The sequence below is a fragment of the Mauremys mutica genome, chromosome 4 (assembly GCF_020497125.1).
Source record: "Mauremys mutica isolate MM-2020 ecotype Southern chromosome 4, ASM2049712v1, whole genome shotgun sequence".
Taxonomy (NCBI): domain Eukaryota; kingdom Metazoa; phylum Chordata; order Testudines; family Geoemydidae; genus Mauremys; species Mauremys mutica.
The window spans coordinates 13,307,673-13,328,076 of record NC_059075.1 but is presented as its reverse complement, the minus strand read 5'-3'; the positions used below and the strand labels follow the sequence as shown (position 1 = coordinate 13,328,076).

Here is a 20,404-nt window from a genome sequence, read left to right as displayed (position 1 = left end):
TGAGTCACAACGCTTCTAGGAGCCACCCCTGCAGATTATGCACAACCCCTTGCTCAGGACTGTTTACAAAGTCAAAGGGCCTGACAGTGTAAAGCATCCTTAAAGTGGGCACTAATTACATATACATCCACTTTAAGGCCCCTTACACAGCCAGAGTGGTGTAAAGGGGCCTCAATGTAAATGAGAACCAGGCCCAACATTTAGCACTATAAGGTCTAATTGTTGTTTTGGCTAGAAGGTTTTCCTGAGAAGTTTAAGCACTGACACATACCTTATGCCATGGGTTATGTCTGATATCAAGACTGAGTATGTTTGAAGTGTGTTTACGTAAGACATTTATTTCCTCTCCAGTTTTTTTCAGTTGATTCCAGCTCAAGTCTAAATACTTCAGTTTGCTTAAGCCTCTAATACCCTCCAGGGTGATCACATGGTTGTGGCTTGCATCAAAATACTCCAGATTGGGCTGCAAGACAGTACTGATTTGAGAACAATTGTACAGAAAAAAGTGCAGCAAGGAAATATTTGGTGGTAAGTTCAGTTTTAATAGACAGTCCCACAGAAGGCACTGTCATCCAGATTCAATGCCCAAAGCGCCCCTTGCCCAGCAGCAGAAAGCCTGTCTGGAGAGAAGTCTGGTTAAGCAACTGAACCTTTGAATGTATATCTGAATCCAGCCCACCCTCTGATATCTCCTCATCCATCTACTACCAACAGAATACAGTACAGTTTTAGTTCTCTTTTTTTCAGGGTTGAATTCATCCCTAGCATGCTCAGCCATACAAGGCCCTGTGCACTACTTTAGCCAGGGTGAGTGAGACAATCACACCATTTGAGAGTGGTGGGATCTACAGAGAGTCCTTGGAAGGTGGAGGAAGGGCCAACATCTTGTACCCCTCATGTAGGGTGACTCTGTACTGGCCCCAAACTAGGCAAAAAGAGAGGGTTGGAGGCAGGTTGTGATTTTAGTCACATGATCTGCAATCACACAGATCCAGTGGCCCAGAAATCCTGGGTAGGGGATGCTTAACAGCTACACTAGAATGGCAGCCCTGGAGGAGCAGCACTGTATGGCCTGGAGGTGAAAGCCATCCTTCCTACCCCATAGCCAGAGCCCCACTCCAAGTCTAATCTTGGGTGTTATTAATTGTTGTTAGTTATTATTATTTATTTGTGTTAGGATAGTGCCTAGAGACTCCAGCCAAGATCAGGGCCCATTGTGCTAGGCACTGTAGACACACACAGGAAGAAACGGTCTCTAACCTGAAGCATTTACAATCTAAGCAGACAAGAGAGACAAAGGCTGGGAGACAGGAATAATAATAATACCACTATCTACCTCTTATATAGCACTTTTCATCTGCAGATCTCAAAGCGCTCTACAAAGGAGGTAGGTATCATTATTCCATTGTACAGATTGGAAAACTGAGGTGAAATGACTTGCCTAACACCACTAAGCAGGCTAATTGCAGAGCCAGAAATAGAACCCAGGTCACCAAAGTCCCAATGCAGTGAGCTACCTACTGGTCCACATTGCCTACTACAAAAGAGAAGTAGGAACAAGGGCTCTGTTTAGAGGTAGTGAACTTCACCCATTAGGCATAAATCAGGCTGGCTGCCATGCAATAGACATGAATATATTTAAGTTGTACACACAAAGGATTTTTTTCAATTAAAATATTCCTTTAGTTTAATTTCCTTTACAAAATATACAGCAACATTTCTTACCAAGTGGTAAACATCATCTAAACACGTAAATTCATTGAAGCTGACAATAAGTTTTCGAAGCCCTGTCAGTTTAGAGATGTCCCGCAGTTTGCTCAGGCTGTTCCCATGCAAATTCAGAACCTAGGTAAAAAATTAATGAGATTACCACTGTATCATATATATACACACACAACCAAATTCTGTGCTACTCCTTCACTGCTTTTCAACATTAAAGAGCTTCAAACTGCTAGTGTTTAACAGTAAATGTAACTCTATTCTATAGATTATAAAAAAGGCTAAGAAAAGTTACTTGTAAGTGATATAAAGTTTGTGAAGAGCAGTTGCAGGGATCCTGGGACAAAGTATTGCTTTTATTTTCTATTTTGCAGGATATTTGTTCTTCACCTCAATCTTCTCCCTGAAGTAATAGTGGGTTGGGAAGATGGAGATTCAGTTCAGAAATGGTTTTTACTGGTCCACTGAAAGGGGTCATGGTAGGAGCAAGAAGGGAGGAGAGTTTCCAATCCTTCCCCACTAGGAGAGATCTTGTTGCTTGGGAAGACTGGATGGAAGATTACCAGCTGGGAATTCCTCCATGCCTGGAGTACAGTTTGGGGAGAGAGGCACTCAGAAGAGGGGAAGAACCAGCCAAGTGAAGTCAAGTACTCAGGAAAGGGAATTATGGGTGAGTGCAAGGGGGAGGGGAGAACTGCTACCCCATCGAAGACACAGACTGGAGAGGAGATCAAAACTATTTAACAATTTGAAAGGCCAAATGTTCAGCAGGCTTCCTGCATCAAGTCTGTACAGACAAAAAGAGTAACTGCAAATGCAAAACTGCAGTTAGCTATGCAATGAAAGGAGTTTTGTATGCAAATACCAATTTGCATAAGGGGTTTGAGGGCCCATCAGTTGCAATGATATTGAAAAACTGGGCGTAGCTATGTGGCTGTCAAGAGTTCTCCCCTTCACTGGATTTATATTTTTCTGATGCCAAAACTGACATATAAAATCTTTTCAGGAGCGATCACTATGATGACACAACCACGCAGCCAAGAAAACTTTGAGAAGACTCACAGTTAAAGCTGACATGTTAGGCCTTAACCGGATCTCACAAACAGTAGTTTTGCATGTGATTTCAATGGAGTTATTTATACGATAGTAAGATAGATCAGAATCCTGCCCAGTATTTGTAAATTCATATTTTTATGAAAAACAAATGGCATAATTTAGGGACGGAAGTCCTTATTCTGATTTCACACTAGTTTTGGATCTCCAATTACTCCCAAAGCACTGCACTGATGTACAACAAGTGTAACACCAGAATCAAGCCCAAATGCTAGCCTTAATTTGTGACTTCCTGCTTTTATGAGGCAATCTGAATAACATGACATTGATTACGTAATAACCTTGTCCTGCTGTAAGTTTAACAGACAATACTCACCACTATTTGACTGTAAATATTGGCCTTAGCAATTGAAAGCACTGTCTTTTCATCCAAGCAAACAATTTTGGGTCTGGCTTTTACTGTAGGCTCCATGTTCATAACTTCATCATCATGTTGCAAATCACTAGACAATATAAATCCTTCTGTATTTTTCTTTCTTTCATCTACAATTACATTGCTGAGAGTAGAAAACAGGGTCTGAACTTTGACCTATGCAAAATAATATTGGTCAACATTAGTAAAATTTCTATTTTAAGTTAGGTAAATTATTTAAAATTGCATACAAATATGCCGAAAGTAGAGTTAGGAAATCATCTTTCAGTAATGCAGCACTTTCAGAAGAGAACAGCAATGCTTTTGTTTGCACAAGCATTTATACATTACATTATGTTATGAACAAAAACTAATGAAGAGTCTGTGGGCCATATCCTGTCACATACAGAACTCACACTGAGGACAACAGAAGTCTGCTTTCCTACCCCAAACCCCAAAGTCCAAGCTCACTCTCCAATGAAGGAATTAGATGTAGACCCCTGGGAGCTCATTAGTATTGCAATTGTTTTGGCAGTGGACCACTCAAATGTGATAGAGAGGGGGACTCTCCCCCACGCACCCCTGCGGGAGCTGAATATTCTACTTTTGCAGCACACCCTGCTTCTGCTTGGTAGTAGAGCTCAGGACCAGAACTGAAACCCTTGCATGACGACAGCAAGTTACACAGCCACATAACCACAAGGCCAGTCCACCACATAGCTTATAAAAAATTAACATAAAAAGCTTTTTTAATTAAGGAAAAACCTGTTCAGGATCCCAACCAGTAGCAGAATATCTGTGCATACTTCAAAACTACATACATCACACTTTGAACCAAAACACAAATTGAAAATGAGTTGCTCTCTCACTAAGGACTCCATGAAGCAAGGTTTTGAGCACTGTCAAATCTCATTCATTTTAGCGTCTCATTACCTTGATGGATGGTGCATTTAGTGAGAGAGGAGCTAATTTTCAATTGTGCTTCATTGCACTGCTAAGGCTACATTTAAGTCTCTGTGCCTTCCCTGCCACACTTGATAATGTTACAAAATAAGAGTCTGATCCTAACTCTCATTGCAGTGTATGAAGTTTCCCATTGACTTCAACGGGAGTTTTATCAGGCCTTTAAACAGTTGGAGGGAACAGAACCCTGAACTTAGGTCCTGTCAGGTAATGTGAGTGAAGGAGGAGTAATTTCAACTAGTTGTTTTTCTCTTGATCTTTGAGATCTAAAGCTTACGGTCTAACATCCTATTAGGGAAAACAAAGTTCATACCAGTGTAGTGTACTCAAATTCAACGACGTATTCGGGCAAGACCAGTTCGTGATCAAACACAAACCACTCACACTGTCGATGGCGGCAGTCACAGTTTCTATGTTCCATGGAAGAATACATTTCTACAGCAAAAGAAAAGGAACAAACACATGTGGAAGGAATAAATACAAGACTGTTTCATGTTCACTGCAGGATGTAGTGAACAAACGTTTCTCACAAAGTTTTAATTTGAGTTGTTTACTTAAGGGAGATTTGTTTTCTTCGGATCTTAATTCTCTTTAGGCGCCCTATAGCAACATCTAAAAATCTTCTTATCAAATCTTACTGCAGAACCCTATCATTTAGTTTTTTATTTTCCTAGGGTAACCCTGTTTCTTGCGCTTCACATTCTCAGAGGGCAGTAATGTGCCCCCTTACTCCCCTGTGTGAGCTGCACAGCTGGCAGGTTCCAGCATGAACGGGAGGCAGCCTCTCTGGGGCCATTACTCCCTCTCCTGCTGGTTGGAAGGGAGTGGGCAAGCAGGGGTGGGGATTGGGCAAGAAACTTTTCTCCATTCTTCCCCCACTCCCTAATGTGCTAAATGAAATCTTCTCCTGGTACAGATTATTTTCCCTCTGGAGTGAGGGGGTGGAGCCAAGGAGAGAATCACAGCTGTTCTTTCATGGCAGACCGTTGGAAAAGGGAACTTCGCTTCGGCCCCCAAGGCACGGTCTGCTATACTGCACTGTTACCTAAAACTACTCGATCATTCTATGGTGTAATCACCTAACAGATTGTTTTTCTCCTCTTCCTGCCCATGGAAGGACAGGTACAATCACAGTTCCTGCACTCAAGTAAACAAAGGGATTGCTCCCTTCTAGTATTCCAATGACTGCAAATCCCCCCAACTGGACAGGGAAGAGGTGAAGTCATGGCCCTGTTCCCACTCTGCACTGTCCTGCAAAGTTGACTGGCCACATGGAGCAAGCAGGATCGACCACTCAAAGATCGTTGCATCGTACATCAGTAGTACACAGACTTAGTGAGGGTGATCATGACTCCCTCTAGAGACAATAAAGCATGTTCCTCTGCATTAAAGGAATTCTCCTTCTGCTCAAGTGGAGATGGCTTGGAGGTTTTAATGATGAAGGTGTTTGATCTCCACTGAGGTATGTGTATGTGGCCCCAGTTATTACACATACACCCACACATGCCCTGAACAATGCAAAGCTGGGAGAGGGATTGTGTACACCACACTATTTCTAGTATGGACTAATGGCTGAAGAGCACAATCTGGTCCTTCATGCTTTCCTTTAAACTCCCTGTGAATTAAACTACCACAAGTGATCACTAAAACAGTGAGCATCTTTTATTATCCTCTTTAACATTAGTTCAAAACAACATGCACTTGGGCTGGAGCAAGACCGTATTCTGAGTTCCCACCAGGATCAAAATTCCACGTCAGGCTCCCAGAGGTGTGAAAGACAGTGTTTAGAATACAACACTGACACAACCTTCACTTTGTGCTAACAACAGCCTACAGATACATTACCACCATCAGCATCAGATGCATCACTTCGTAAATGTTTCTGAGGCCTGAACACCGAATTAGCCCCTGGATAGTTGATTTGACTGATGGGATCTTTTTCACGAGCTGGAACACTATGTCCAAGAAAAACTTTTGCAATTATGAGTTTCCCTAAGGATGGAAAGAAAAGAAGATTTAATAATAACGCTACCAAATTTTCTATAAACACAGGGGAATAAAATGTTGGTGGTCAGCTCGATACTATCTGACAGGAGACTACATTCTGGTCTGGCAGATTAACGATCTAACAAGTACATTTTGGGAAGAAAGCCTTCTGACAATTTATTCCCAGAACAGTAGTATTTGGCTAAGATTTATAAGTACAAGTACAAAAATAAAACAGGGTGGTGTCCCCATCAGAGCACCCCCTTTGATGTTACTTCACACAAGTCCAATCCTTCTAGCAGGAGAGGTCAGCGTCAGTCTAGCCATGGCCAGCTCTCCGCCTTCTGGCCAAGGCCTTCTGGCTATTTCTCCCCTTTTCAGAGTCTCAGGTGAAACAAACAATCCAAAATCAGCAAAAGGAGCTAAACAAAAGGGCAAATTAAAAAACAAACAAACCGAAAGGTAGTTCTAAGCCAGGATATTGGCCTCTCTTTCTTCAGAGGGGCCCTGGATGGGCCACAGTCCATCCTAGAGTCCACCTGGGGTCTCCAGCACAAGTTATGGGACAGTCTCTTCACCCTTTTAGCACAGGGGACCTGTCCTCCCTTTTTTGAGGGCACAGGTTCTGCTAGTTATCAGGCCTCTTCCTGGGAGCTGGGAAGCTTAACAGACTACTCCCTTCCTGGGCTGCCCACTGCTGAGTAGTGATTCCTCCTTTTAAACTTCTCCATTCCTGGCATGACTTGCCAGTGTGGCACAGTGGCACTTCTCTAGCACAAAGAAGCATCTTAACCCATTCGATGCCGGTGAAGGGTTGATACATCCTGTCACTAGTGACGCCTGTTTCCTCAGAGTGCCCTGTCCTGGCTTCAAGTTAGCACAACCCCTTGTGTCTCCCCTCACTCCCTATAACTCACCCTCCTTTTGAGCTGCTGAGTCTAGAAAGGTTAAGCTACATCTAATTGGCATCCAAATAGGAGTGCCTCTCTTAGCTGCCTCTGAACCAGTCTAGGAATTAGCTCCAAGCTACTGTATGGCTTGGTGGGGTTTTCTAATAGAAAGGGCACTGGGCCAGATTGCAACAGGTCTTCTGGGTCCCTCCACAAAAAGACCTGTATACTCTGTCACAACAATCGACTGTATTTACAAGATTTTCTTGTACTCACGAGACAAAACATTTTGCAGTGATTTATGAAATGAGCCTTACACCTATCAATGATGTTTTAAAGCACCTTTCCAAGCGATTACATTACCATGTCTGAATGGTTCCTCAAGATCATTGCTATTTTTACATTCATCCTTGGTTTGTTGCTGCAAAAACTCTATTCTGGGACGTTCACATATACTTAAACTGTTAGAGAGGAGAACAGCTTGTCTTCTTGAAAGCTGCAAAGATGAAAGTAAGGTCTAAGTATGTTTATTTGACCAAGGCCCCCTGTAAGAATTTCAAGACACATATCCTTAATCAGTAGCTTTACAATATGCAAATAAATTAAGGAAGGAGGTGGAGAGTGGAAGAGGGAGGAGTAAAAAACAAGGGCAGGCTCATTTACTTGCGATATCACAATCTAGTCAGGAGAAAAGAAAGTTAGATTGTAAAGTCTTTGGAGCAGAGTATCAAAAGGGATAGCCGTGTTAGTCTGTATCCACAAAAACAATGAGGAGTCCGGTGGCACCTTAAAGACTAACAGATTTATTTGGGCATAAGCTTTCGTGGGTAAAAAACCCACCTGTTCAGATACAAAGCATATGCCCATATAAATCTGTTAGTCTTTAAGGTGCCACCGGACTCCTTTTTCTTTGGAGCAGGAATCAGATTTTTCTTTGAACAGCACCTAGAACAATGGGAAGGGCAGTCCTAACTGGGGCCTTTGAGCACTACCACAATATAACAACAACAAAGAAGCAGAGAGGGAGACGGGACAGAGGGAGATATTTCTGAAGATAAATCCCACCACTCAAAGCGAGCTGTTCACAAAACAGAAAAACAGGGAGAGGTGAGCTATAAGTAGGGAAGACAAAATGAGGATGCCGCAGAAAAAGAGAGACAGCTCTCCTATCCCATCTCTCTATATTTTGCTTCTCATGGGTCAGAATGAGACATTTCTTACCTGATAATTCAGTGTTAACAGCTTCTCTCCTCATTCATCACTAATGAGACAATGCCCCCTATGTATGGAATTCAACAAGGCAGTCCAATGTTTTTGCTGGAGGCTCCAAGACAAAGCCCCACCCTTCAGCTCAGTTTGCCAGAAGAGTTCTTCCACAGCTGTGGGAACACTCCAGCAACTGATTATTAGCATTAAGATAATAACTTGATATAATAGGTTTTAAGACAGTTATATGTCTACGTCTCCCTTTAGAAAAAGGATTCAGTTTGTATTCTGGTCATTTACCAGACTCCCAGGGTGGGTTGAATGAGAAGAGAATCTGCTAACAGAAACAAAATGATCAGGTAAGAAGTTTTTTCTTTCCTTCGCACAGCTTCTCTTCTCATTCACCAGCAGTTGGAAGTAACAGACCGTGATTCACACAAATTGGAGGTAGGGAGGGGTGAATAAACAGAGTTTTAATTAGTATTATAGTAGAATAATAGGCAGGAATGTATGTAGGAACCAACCCAGTAGCACTTTCCTATCAAGGATGACTTTGCAGAGGAATAGAAACTTATTTTGCAAATCTTCCTCACATGAGACTCATACTCTTTCTTCCCAGTGCCCCCCGTGAACTTCTGTGAATAGTTTCCCAGATGCCAAGCATGCCAAATGGTGCAGCATTTTAACATCTTGCCTGCAGCAACTCTGAGACCCTAATGCCTTCATGTTTTGGATAGAATGAAATAAACAGCAAACAACTGGCAGGCGTATTCCATATGCCCAAGCTATAACTTTAGAGCCCTAGGAATGCCCATTTATGCCACAATCTTCCAAAGGACTTCCAAGTGTTCAAACAAAATGATAGGAGAACTACTTCCCCAGAAGAGTCCAATGTGCCTACTTACAGAACACTCATGGGTACCAGTCCCAGCCCTAGCATTCTATGGTGCTTGGTTGTAGGACTCCAATAAACCAATCTGGAGAAACTCAAGTGTAGCTGAGATGGCCAGCACTTTGTAATTATTATTATGTATTTGTATTATAGTAGCATCTAGAGATCTGGGCTGCAATGCAGTTGGCACTGTACAAAGAAGAAGTCCCTGCCCCAAAAAGCCTTCTGTTTCACCTTGCACATGAAACATAAATTTGACCAGGTCAATGAATGAAATTTCCTGGTTGAGTTTTATCTGGATACTAAACTGTATCAGAGACCAACGGAGCATCCATGCTGAACTACACTTTTCTTAGGATGCCCAGGCTGGTAACTGTAGATATTCCTGGTCTGAATGAAAAGGGTACTTGCTTCAAGAGGTCTGGCCTTTTCTGTAGATGCAATGTGGGTTCCTTAGCTATCTAGCAAGTCCAAAATGCCTTCTGGGCCAGTGAAGGATTAGAAGAACGACTTCAACTCTCCCTTTTCCTCTTTTCTATATTCTTTATGTGAACTATCTTGAAAGATGGCAGATTCTTCTCTTCCTACAACATTACTTACATTTGACCTCCTGTTACTCCCTGATTTTGGAAGGGACATAAACACTCATGCCTCAATGATAAACCAACCTCTACTGGGGAGATTTCCACCATGAGAGACAAAATTGCCTGTGATGTGGTTTCTTGCACCTTCTTCTGAAGTAGCTGGTACTGACCACTGTCATACTGGACTTGATGGACCACTGATCTGATCCCATGCGGCCACGTTTTTAGGTTTTGGGTAGGGAGGTTGTTCAGACACACTACTGACAGCTGTCACAGTGAACTAAGATTTTGCTGAGATTTTGGAAATTTGTCTTCCAATTACACTCCTCAACTTGAACGGCTTACTTCCTTAGTGAGTATGCAAGGGTCTAGTGTCCAAATTGTGTTGGCTTTCAGCATGTTGTTTGTATTGACCTGCCCACAAGGGGATATTTGGATGTGAACTGAGAATGACACCTAATTTTGCATTGTAGCAGGTGTGTGGTTCCACATCCCAGAATGAATTTCTTCAGGTGCATTTTGAGAAACAACTTGGGGGATGAAGCCAATGCATTCCACCAGCAATCCTGTTCATTGCAGAAAATTGCTACAGGATGACCTCTGTCAGGAAATGACTGGTGCAATGAATTTTTGGGTCTTTGGAAATCTTTTCCATGATGGTAAACGTGTGGCTAGAGCCAGACTTTTTTTTTTTTCTCCCCATGAGTGAGCAGTTTTCTGCACTGGATTCAAAAGCTCTTAACTGTGAAGAACTAGTGAGTATGAATCCTGTCCAGCAGCTGTCCAATTACAAATGGTACTGTTTCTCTAGACAGGCCACTGATTGGAACATTGTCTAGGAGCAAAACTTGCGACCTGTGCCTTGCTATAAGTACTACTAGCTATTTCTTAAGACTCTTAGCGTGGAAGGTGGATCTGAATGAAGAGTTTTATAAAGGATTGTGACTTCTCATACACAAATGTTCTTTGGTTGGTTTGGAGAAAAATGTAGGGAAACTTCTACTCTAGATTTTCCCTCTGCTAAAGGAATTGTTCTTTCTTGAATACTCTTGGTGTTGGTAGTGACCAATGGATTGCTATGCTGGCTTTGATAGCAGAGAGGCCTCAACCCTCACTGTCTCAGCTACTAATTTATCTCAGTTTCCCCAAGCAGCTCCTCACCTGTAAGTTTGGATGCACAAGATCTGTTTAGGATGACTGATTGCTATTCATGGGTATAACATCCTTGTAGCCATCAAGTCACAAATCACATCAAGGGTTTGACCAGGATAGAATGGCAGACGTCTCACTCCAAGCAAGGATTATACCCAGAGATGATGACTTTTTACCACCAAGTGGGCTTTCCTTACTAAGTATGTGAAACACCTTTAGACTGAATAGCTATAGCTGAAGCTTTGAAGTCTCCATGCTGTCAAATACCCAATCTGGGGAAGAGGAGGAGGAAGAAAGATTATAAATCGCTGCTGCACAAAAACAAATAAAAATTAAATTATAAAACAATCTGGTTGGGAGAAACTAAACTGCTAACTTGTTACACTGCTGGAGGCAGAAAATCTGGGGGCTTGAGCTGAAAGGCAAGACTTAGTCCTGAAGCTTCCACAAACAACGCTGGACTGCCTCCCAACTGAGAAATCATGATGAACGAGGACAGAAGCTGTGCAACCGAAAGGGAGGGAGAGGGCAGAGAAGAGACAGGGAAGGCGTGAAACGGGAGTTGAAAAGAAGCAGCAAAGCACTGATTATTCCTGTGCCAGGGAGGGGAAAAGCAAGGAAGAAAGTGGAGACAACAGGAGGAAGGACAAGAATAAACACAGAAAAAAGAGGGGAAAGATGAGTGGGACAAAGGGCTAAGAAGAGATGAAAGAAGAGGGGAAGGTAGAGCAGCACCAATTAGGCCTTTCTGAGCTGGGCTACCAACTACTAAGTAATAAACATTCTTCTGTGCAGATTTCATCTCACCTTGTGCTCTTCCATTGCCTGGAACCCATCCTCAAGCACTTGTAGCAGTTGCTTTTTCTTAACTGGCAAGTCTGGGTCAAACACATAAAAGAGACATTCCAGCATCTTCCTGTAGTTTCTTAACAAGAATAAGAAGCAGGAAAATATTTCAGTGCTTCTGCTGTAAAAATAATATGCAGCCTAAGCGGAGCATGTTCGTTGTACAATGTTCACTAAGAATTAGCTGGATTGCAATTAAGGTGACTTCCACTTATGTAAGAAATACAAATAATGTTGATATTCAGTGTGCAATATCTGGTGAACACTAAAGATCAAATGCATGATAAAACAAGTGTTTTCATCCTTTAATGCATAAGGGTGGTCTTCATTTTCTGTGCCCCCTCAAAAAAAATCTTTTTTTTTTTTTTTTGTATTTCAAATATCAAGTTCTTACTTCCTTCTCTTTGCTGGAGGTCCTTGGCAAGATTACTGTAGTAGCTGGGAAGGACAGTGGATAATGGAATCCATGTGGACAAAATATCTCAAAGAACCAGTTTCCATAAGAGAAATAATCGTTCTTTCCTCGTTGAGTGATTGTCCACATGGACTCCACTTCTGGTGACCGGCAAGCAGTGACCTCACAATCAGGATCATGATTGTAGGCCAGCTTTGTCAAAATAGGCATCCTGAGGCCTCAGCTAAGGAATAGTGGTGTGTGAAATCAAGGACTGATCCACAGATAGCTGCCCTGCAAATTTCTGAAACTGATATGCTTTTCATACTATAAACATAAAAGTGCCTGAGTCCTGGTGGAGTGGGCTCTAACCTGCCTGGGTGGCTCTAGTCTAGCTAACTCATAGTATGATCTAACACAATTAGACATGCAATTAGACAGTCTCTGGGTATGCACTGCCTGACCTTTTACCCTATCAGCAACTGCTACAAACAGTCTTGGGAAACTCCTGAACGGTTTTGTTCTGTCAAGGTAATATGAAAGAATCCTAACCACATCAAGGGCGTGCAACTTCGCTTCTCTTAGTTGGAGTGAGGCTTGGGAAAGAAAACTGGTTGGTGATTCATGTGATTCAGATGACCATCTGAAACAACCTTCAGTAAAAACTGTGCGTGAGACCTAAGGATCACTGTGTCTTTATGTAACAGCGTGTAAGATGCACCATTCATGAGGGCCTGAATCTCTCTTACCCAACAACTAAAAAATCCATTTTAAAAGATGGATGATATAGAGAGAAAGATTCTAGGGGCTCAAAAGGAGGTCCCATTAACCCCGCTAAGACTAGGTCACAGGAAAGAGGGAGCTCCCAAACTGGAGGAAGCACATGAATAAAGAGCATGAGGAACTTATCCACTGTAGGGTGGGAAAATATGGTGTGACCCTGGACAAGAGGATGGTGAACTGATATAGATGCTAAATGAATTCTTATGAAGCTGATGTATGGTCCTGAATGCTTAAGGACAGCACATGATTCCTGCTGTTCTGGACTGAGTCTTCTAAAGAAGACAGGAGGCACTCTGCTGTTCAAATAGAGCATCTCCCATTTTCCTGCATAAGTCAGTCTAGTAGAATCCTTTCTGCTGTGCACCAGTGTATTTTGGACGTCAGCTATTCAGCTCCTGTTGATGGTAGTTAACCAGCCAGCTTCCATGCTATTAGATGCAACAATGCTGGGTCCATGGTAGGATCTGACCTTCATTCTGAGAGATTACATTGGGTAAGTCAGGTAATACTATTGGGGGCTGAGCTGACAGGAGCCTGAGGAGATCTAAATGGCATTTTTGACTGTATAAGTAGGGGCATTGCCAGCAGATCGAGGGACGTGATCATTCCCCTCTATTCGGCATTGGTGAGGCCTCATCTGGAGTACTGTGTCCAGTTTTGGGCCCCACGCTACAAGAAGGACGTGGGAAAATTGGAAAGAGTCCAGCAGAGGGCAACAAAAATGATCAGGGGGCTGGGGCACATGACTTATGAAGAGAGGCTCAGGGAACTGGGATTATTTAGTCTGCAGAAGAGAAGAATGAGGGGGGGATTTGATAGCTGCTTTCAACTACCTGAAAGGAGGATCCAAAGAGGATGGATCTAGACTGTTCTCAGTGGTACTAGATGACAGAACAAGAAGTAAGCGTCTCAAGTTGCAGTGTGGGAGGTTTAGGTTGGATATTAGGAAAAACTTTTTCACTAGGAGGGTAGTGAAGCACTGGAATGGGTTACCTAGGGAGGTGGTGGAATCTCCTTCCTTAGAGGTTTTTAAGGTCAGGCTCGACGAAGCCCTGGCTGGGATGATTTAGTTGGGGATTGGTCCTATTTTGAGCAGGGAGTTGGACTAGATGACCTCCTGAGGTCCCTTCCAACTCTGATATTCCATGATTCTATGATCTATGCCTCCTTTTACTAGGTCCTAGGAGGGTGAGCTACACTGGTACTCAATCTGGGAACCACGTTCCTTCTTATCCCTTTCAGATGACCGGGTGGGAGAGGGCTTAGCGACTCTACCAGTCTCAGTAGATAGAAGTTTCTCTGAAGAGTGAGCCTGGGAACTTGGAGCTGAGCCACAGCTCATAAGCCCACTGATGGAGCAAGCTTGCTGAGACCCAGTAGGCCCTTTTTCTCGGACTCTGAGAATCTTGTTGAGAACTCCAGAAGAAAAGTTTAAGACAGACCTCTCTCAGGGCTAGTCTACACTTACCTGCCGGGTCGACGCGGAGAGTTCGACTTCTCGGAGTTCGAACTATCATGTCTAATCTAGACGCGATGGTTCGAACTCCCCGCGCGCTCCGGTCGACTCCGCAACTCCACCACTGCAAACGGCGGTGGCGGAGTCGACCTTGGAGCCGCGGACTTCGATCCCGCGGCGTCTGGACGGGTGAGTAGTTCGAACTAGGGTACTTCGAATTCAGCTACGCTATTCACGTAGCTGAATTTGCGTACCCTAGTTCGACCCCCCTTCTTAGTGTAGACCAGGCCTCAGTTTCTGAATTCTCTTGGAGAAGGAGCCACAGAATGAGCATCTATCAGGGATATGCTCCTCTCCAAAACAAAAAAGGCACTTAAAACATCCATCATTAAATGGAATAGTCATATCACAGGAGAGGCAAGTTCTGAACCCCATGGACTTCATTTCAGCCCTAATGGCTAAATCTTGATACCAGGAAACTCCCTAACACTAATAAAAGTTTTTTTTCCTCTTTCCTATAGATAGTCAACAGAAATAAAAAAAAAGACAAAAACACTACATTATACAAGATCACTATCTAACTCATTTACACACACACAAAACATCAGTGAAGTCACACACTGTACAGAGAAGAGGACACTGCAGGAATTCCATCTCCCAGCCATGGGCGGCAAGAACAAACTGAGGTATGGGTGGGCACAAGGACATCCAGACAGCAGGCACTGCCCCAATGGATACTTGTTGGCTAAGATAATCCTATCTTGCATGCATGTGCACCAGAAGTGGAACGCATATGGACAATCACTAGAGGAAGAATCATTGTTAATTTTTAAAGCTTCAGTACCTGATCCTGCTATCATGCCACACACAGAACTCCCAGTGAACTCATTTGTCAGTCATATTATCCACCCTGCAGGGAAATTCTGTATAAACCAATCTTTAGTTTCCATTTGTTATGTATGATTTAATACCACCTCCTCAATTATTCCTTTTCTTCTGACCCTTCCTGTAGATAGTTGTATATTTTAAGACTAATTACGTCTTGTATATATTACTCTGAAAATTGTCAAAACTTTAATTAAAGAGTATATATTAAAGAAAATCCCACTTTAGAAACTCTTCTTTCCAGTAATTAAGCTCCCACTCCTGCAAGCTGCTTGGACATGTGATCATTCCCCTCTATTCGGCACTGGTAAGGCCTCACCTGGACCCACTGCCTGCACAGAGCTCATTATAGTATCAGGGTCTTAAACCTTCTTGTTAGAAGACACTGGAATGAATAACTATAATAGCCAAAACTTTCTAAAGTAAAGGCTGAAATCCACATATAAGAAAATTGGACACACCAGCACTGGAGAATACAAATCCACTGGCTGAATATGCAACCAAGTATCTGCATATACACTACTGAGGTGCGTGTTCAATACAGTTGCATACATGCATGTATTTTGTCCTCTTTTTGCACTCTCTCTCTCTGGCTTTCCTTTAAAAAAAAAATCTGGCCATTCACATCTTTAAACTGAATTCACAACCTTATGCTGGTTTATGTATTGCTTTGTAAAACATATCTATCACTTAAAATCATTAAGTTCATATTGCTTCCCATGTAACTGCTTCACTAAATTGTCATTAAAAATCATCTACTCACTCTGTTTCACTTAAAACTTCTTTATCCAAAAACAGTTGAAACTTCTCTTCAAATATCATCCTCAGAATACGGTTGTGCACTCGGATTATGCGATTTATTTTCACTCCTGTGATACCATATGCTTTGAAGTCCCAGGCACAAAATCGTGATAGAATTAAATCATAGCAGGAATTAAACCTGTGTCCAGGAATGAACAATGGAAAGCAATGAATTAATAACATTTTCTTCTTTTTTTTATTTTTTTTTCCCCAACCAGAATCTGACTTTTCTTCTGTTTTCAAATGAAGGGAAAGAAAAATACTATGTGGTATTTTGGAGTAGTTTCTCTTTCTTTTATACTTTTAGAAATTCTCTCTTTCAACTAGAGATGGATGACTTTGTGTTACCTCATTATGAACATTACAGATTACATTCGGCAGCAAACACTAATGTTAATGAGTTTGTGATCCATCACGTTTCTCTCCTGCCTCTAGGATACCACGTTGCATCGCAGATTTCATAAAGTCCTCCCCACATGGTTATGGCCACAGCTTTAGGCTTCTTGCCTGGAAAATTGCCACATCCTGTTTGCCTCATGCAAGTGAGTAAATCTAGTGAGTCCATGGGACTACTTGCATAAAGTGAGCACGGTTAAAAGAGGAACGACGATCCAGCAGTAAGGGCATGAACCTAGGACTCAGGAGACCAGGGATCATTTCCCTACTCTCCTACAGCCTTCCTGTGTGACCTTGGGCAATCACTGAGCCTCAGTTCTCCACCAGCAAACTGGAATAATGGCGCTTCCATGCTGCACAGGAGTGTTGTGAAGATAAATACATTAAAGACTGTGAGGTGCTCCGATACTACAGTAATAGGGGGTCATATCAACAGCTTCGATAGACAGCTAAAATACAGTTCTTAAAATAAGTCCATTCTGGAAACGTAGTGGCTTCCCAAAAGCTGAGAAAACCAAATTGAAAAACAAATACTCTTTTCAATAATCAGAGGACATTTTTCTAGAAAAAGACAACCAACCAGGGCCGGCACAAACCATTAGGCGACCTAGGCAGTCACCTTGGGCGCTAACTTTTGGGGGGCGGCGACCACGATGGCCGGACCTTCCGCTGCCCATTGAGAGGGCAGGACCTTCCGCCACCTAGGCAAAAAAGCTGGCGGCACTCCTGCAAACAACAAATGCAGATCAACTTGCAATGAATAAAAACACTGCTCTTTCTCTAAAGGACTCTGTGCTAAGACCCTGATTCAAACATTGGACTCATTTAGTATTTCTCCTTGTCAATATTAAAAATCCTTGGCCTGAAAAAGCAGCTTTAAAATAAATTCATTAATTATATAAAATGACAGTACTAACGAAGAACACTGTTTATAAGGAAAGTACAGATAGAACCCCTGAGCACATCGCAACCTGCAGCACTCTAGCAGACGTGTCTGAACATAAGAGAAAGGCACAGCTGAGGTGGACAAGCTTGGAATACTCAAGCAGAAAACTGTCCTTGAAATAATGCCAACCTAAATTTGCGTCTCCCCTCGACAAAGTGTCAAGGTTATTTATACGGAGACCATGTAAACAACCTTTAATGCTTCTTTACAACAAGTAGTAAAGCTACCCAGGAGTTCGCTGTCACTGCTGCCCCAGTAGTTAAAACAGCTATTTGTCATTTCAGATTTCCATATTCCAATTTTATTGACTATCTTATTTTATATAGAATTTCTGGGATGTGAAATAAAATTAAAAAAAGATAGCTAATAGTCAGTCTACAGGGGCATCAAAGTCTTGAATAGTGGAATATTTATCTTCTGCTGTGCCTAAGTATCACTATGGACCCAACACAGCTCCCATTGAAATGAATGGCAAAGCTTCAGTTGACTTCATTGAGGCCAGGATGAGCCCCCAAACCTCTGGTGCTGCATTTGGTCCAAAGAACTTACCTAAAAGTTAATGGAATCCATTGACATTTTATGCCTTTACATCAGGCATCAATGGAGTGAATGTTAATTAAAATAACTATTGAACAAATTATAAAAAACAGTCACATTTCAGTTTTAGATATACTAAGAAGACCCCTCACCCAAAATATCTATTTTTTTCCAAAATATTTATATACTCTTTGATAGTCATGATGATAGCTACTGGAACATTTTATTAAATAATGGACTAATTTACCTTTTTAAAAATTACTGAATTTCTTTTGAAGAATGTGTTTTATAGAACAAATGCCTTTTTTCATTTTGAGCGCTCTCTGCATTTTAAATAATCTCTCTGGTACCAGAGCAAGAGAGAGAACCCTTTTGCATTTTTCTGAGAGGGTGGTGTTGCTCAATGGACAGAGCAGCTATGGGGTCTATTCCCAGCTCTGCCACTGGTCTGCTGGATGACCTTGGACAATCACTTCCTCTCTCTGTGGCTTGGTTTCCCCATCGGTAAAATGGGGAATCATTACATTTGCCTCCTTTGCAAAGTGCTTTGAAGTGTACTGATGGTTTATTATAGCTTATAAACCACAATAAATAGGTGATAAAATTGTATACTTCAGGACATAAAGCAATAAATAACAAAAGAGGGTTAGGAAGTAAATTCTTCCACAAGCCCATTATTCTATAAGTCTATATTAGAGTTTCTTGCATCTTTCCCTGAAGGTGAGCAGGGTGACTATGCATTCCCTGTATGCAGCACTGATGGGCTCTGTGTTAGTTTCATATAAGGCAGGGTAGAGAGACATGGAAATGGGCAGAACCAAAGGTCACAAACTTCTGTATAGGAGTCCAGAGGGTTCACTTCTCCTGCTCTATCCGTGAATGGCATTTATAGAAGGGCTGTGTGCCCACTCCATGCTCTGCCCATAGGAGCTTGGAGAGAAATGGAATCAGTACCTATGTTGTTCTTCCACACAAAGCCGGGGTCATGAATTTAACCACCAGGACTAAGTTTACTCATATCATAAGCAGGTACTACTCCAAATGAATGTCAATGACAGTGATGCTTACTTAGGCCAAGGCCAGATTTGACCCTACATATGTATCTGAAGAAAACACTTCCTTCAGAGAATTTCAAGTCACAATGTATTAACTGTTTTTTTTGGGGGGGTGGAGTGGGGTCGGAGGGGTTGTTAAAATTTACTAACTCTGAAGGTAAGAACAGAAAATTTCTTATCAATAATTTCTCTTCTGCTAGCAGCATCTCCCACAATCATTGACATCTTAGCTGCTCTCCTCTCATGGAGGCAGATCAAAGTTTAGAAGCCATGTGAACTGGCCAGGCCCCTCTCAGCTCCTGCTTGCTTCCAGATGAGATATTCCCAAGATGTAAAACTTGCATAACTTCAGCACATAGTACTGGGTTCTTATTCCTTCTCGGTTGTTCACATATGTGACCGTGGTCGTGTTGTCTGACTAAATCAGCAAGCGGTTCCCCTGTAGCCTGGACTGAAACCTTCATAGCACCAGCTTGATTGGTCTTAGTTCTAGGAGGTTTATGCTGTGGGTCCTTTCCTCCAGGTTGCAGAAGCTTTGAGCTGTTTGGGACCCTAGATATGTTCCCCAGCTCTCTAGGTTGAAGTCAGTTGTGGGGATCAGGGGATGTGGGAGGCATAAGGAATGCCCTGAGCTGATCACCACTTTAAGGAATTGATCACCTGTGCCAGGATCCTCATTTGATCTTTCATGTATTCAAGGGAGTGGTCCCATACCTTTAAGATGAAGCCCTGAAGGTGCCCGATGAATGATTGTGTCCATAGGTGATCCCTATTGGAAGGTCCTAGCAGTTGAAGGCTCACCTTGCAATAGTGGGCCTCTTGCAGTTCCAAAACAATGCAGGGAAGTCTTGAATCTTCTGGAACCTCTCTAGAAATGGACATAATCCTTGCTATCGAGGTGTCTATGTCCACTCCCAAGTAAGTTATTTGGGTGGATGGAATCAAGGTGTTTTTCTGGATGTTGATAATAAAGTCATGCATCTGCAGGAGAGTCAAAGTCAGAAACACAGCTGTTTGTGCCATTATGGTGGGGGGGGATGGAGCGCTGATAAAAATGTCTTCCAGGAAGGGGCATAGGTAGCTCTCCCACCTGAGTCTGGCGATGATTATCACCAAATCTTTGTAAAGACCTGGGGACTGAGGGTAAGCGTAGTAGGAGTGCCTGATATTGATAATGCTTTCTGCTGTAGGCAAATATTAGGAACCTGTGATGGCATGGTCTGACCAGGATGTGTAGGTATGCATCTGTGAGATCCACAAAAGACAGAAAATCCCTCTGGGACAGGGATGACACTATAGAAGTCAAGGTTTTCAGCCAGAACTTCATTTTCTTCAACCATTTGTTGAGCCTTCTGAGATCTAGAATGGCTCAGATTTCCCCTGTATGCACCTAAGTCAGGGGTTCTCAAACTTCATTGCACCGCGACCCCCTTCTAACAACAAAAATT

At 42.4% G+C, this 20,404-nt stretch overlaps 1 protein-coding gene across 6 annotated transcripts in view; it reads right to left on the bottom strand.

Annotated features, from left to right (window-relative positions):
• The window catches only part of LRRC9 (leucine rich repeat containing 9), an 89,560-nt gene that overhangs the window by 46,987 nt on the left and 22,169 nt on the right, over positions 1–20,404 (bottom strand). For all 6 annotated transcript variants that reach the window (XM_045015941.1, XM_045015945.1, XM_045015942.1 and 3 more), the window contains 8 exons: positions 15,985–16,161; positions 11,665–11,782; positions 7,387–7,519; positions 5,993–6,139; positions 4,461–4,582; positions 3,149–3,361; positions 1,726–1,845; positions 272–463 (listed from right to left, as the gene is read on the bottom strand). In XM_045015941.1, the coding sequence (XP_044871876.1) occupies positions 272–463; positions 1,726–1,845; positions 3,149–3,361; positions 4,461–4,582; positions 5,993–6,139; positions 7,387–7,519; positions 11,665–11,782; positions 15,985–16,161 (1,222 nt within the window). The remainder of the gene's footprint in view (positions 1–271; positions 464–1,725; positions 1,846–3,148; positions 3,362–4,460; positions 4,583–5,992; positions 6,140–7,386; positions 7,520–11,664; positions 11,783–15,984; positions 16,162–20,404) is intronic.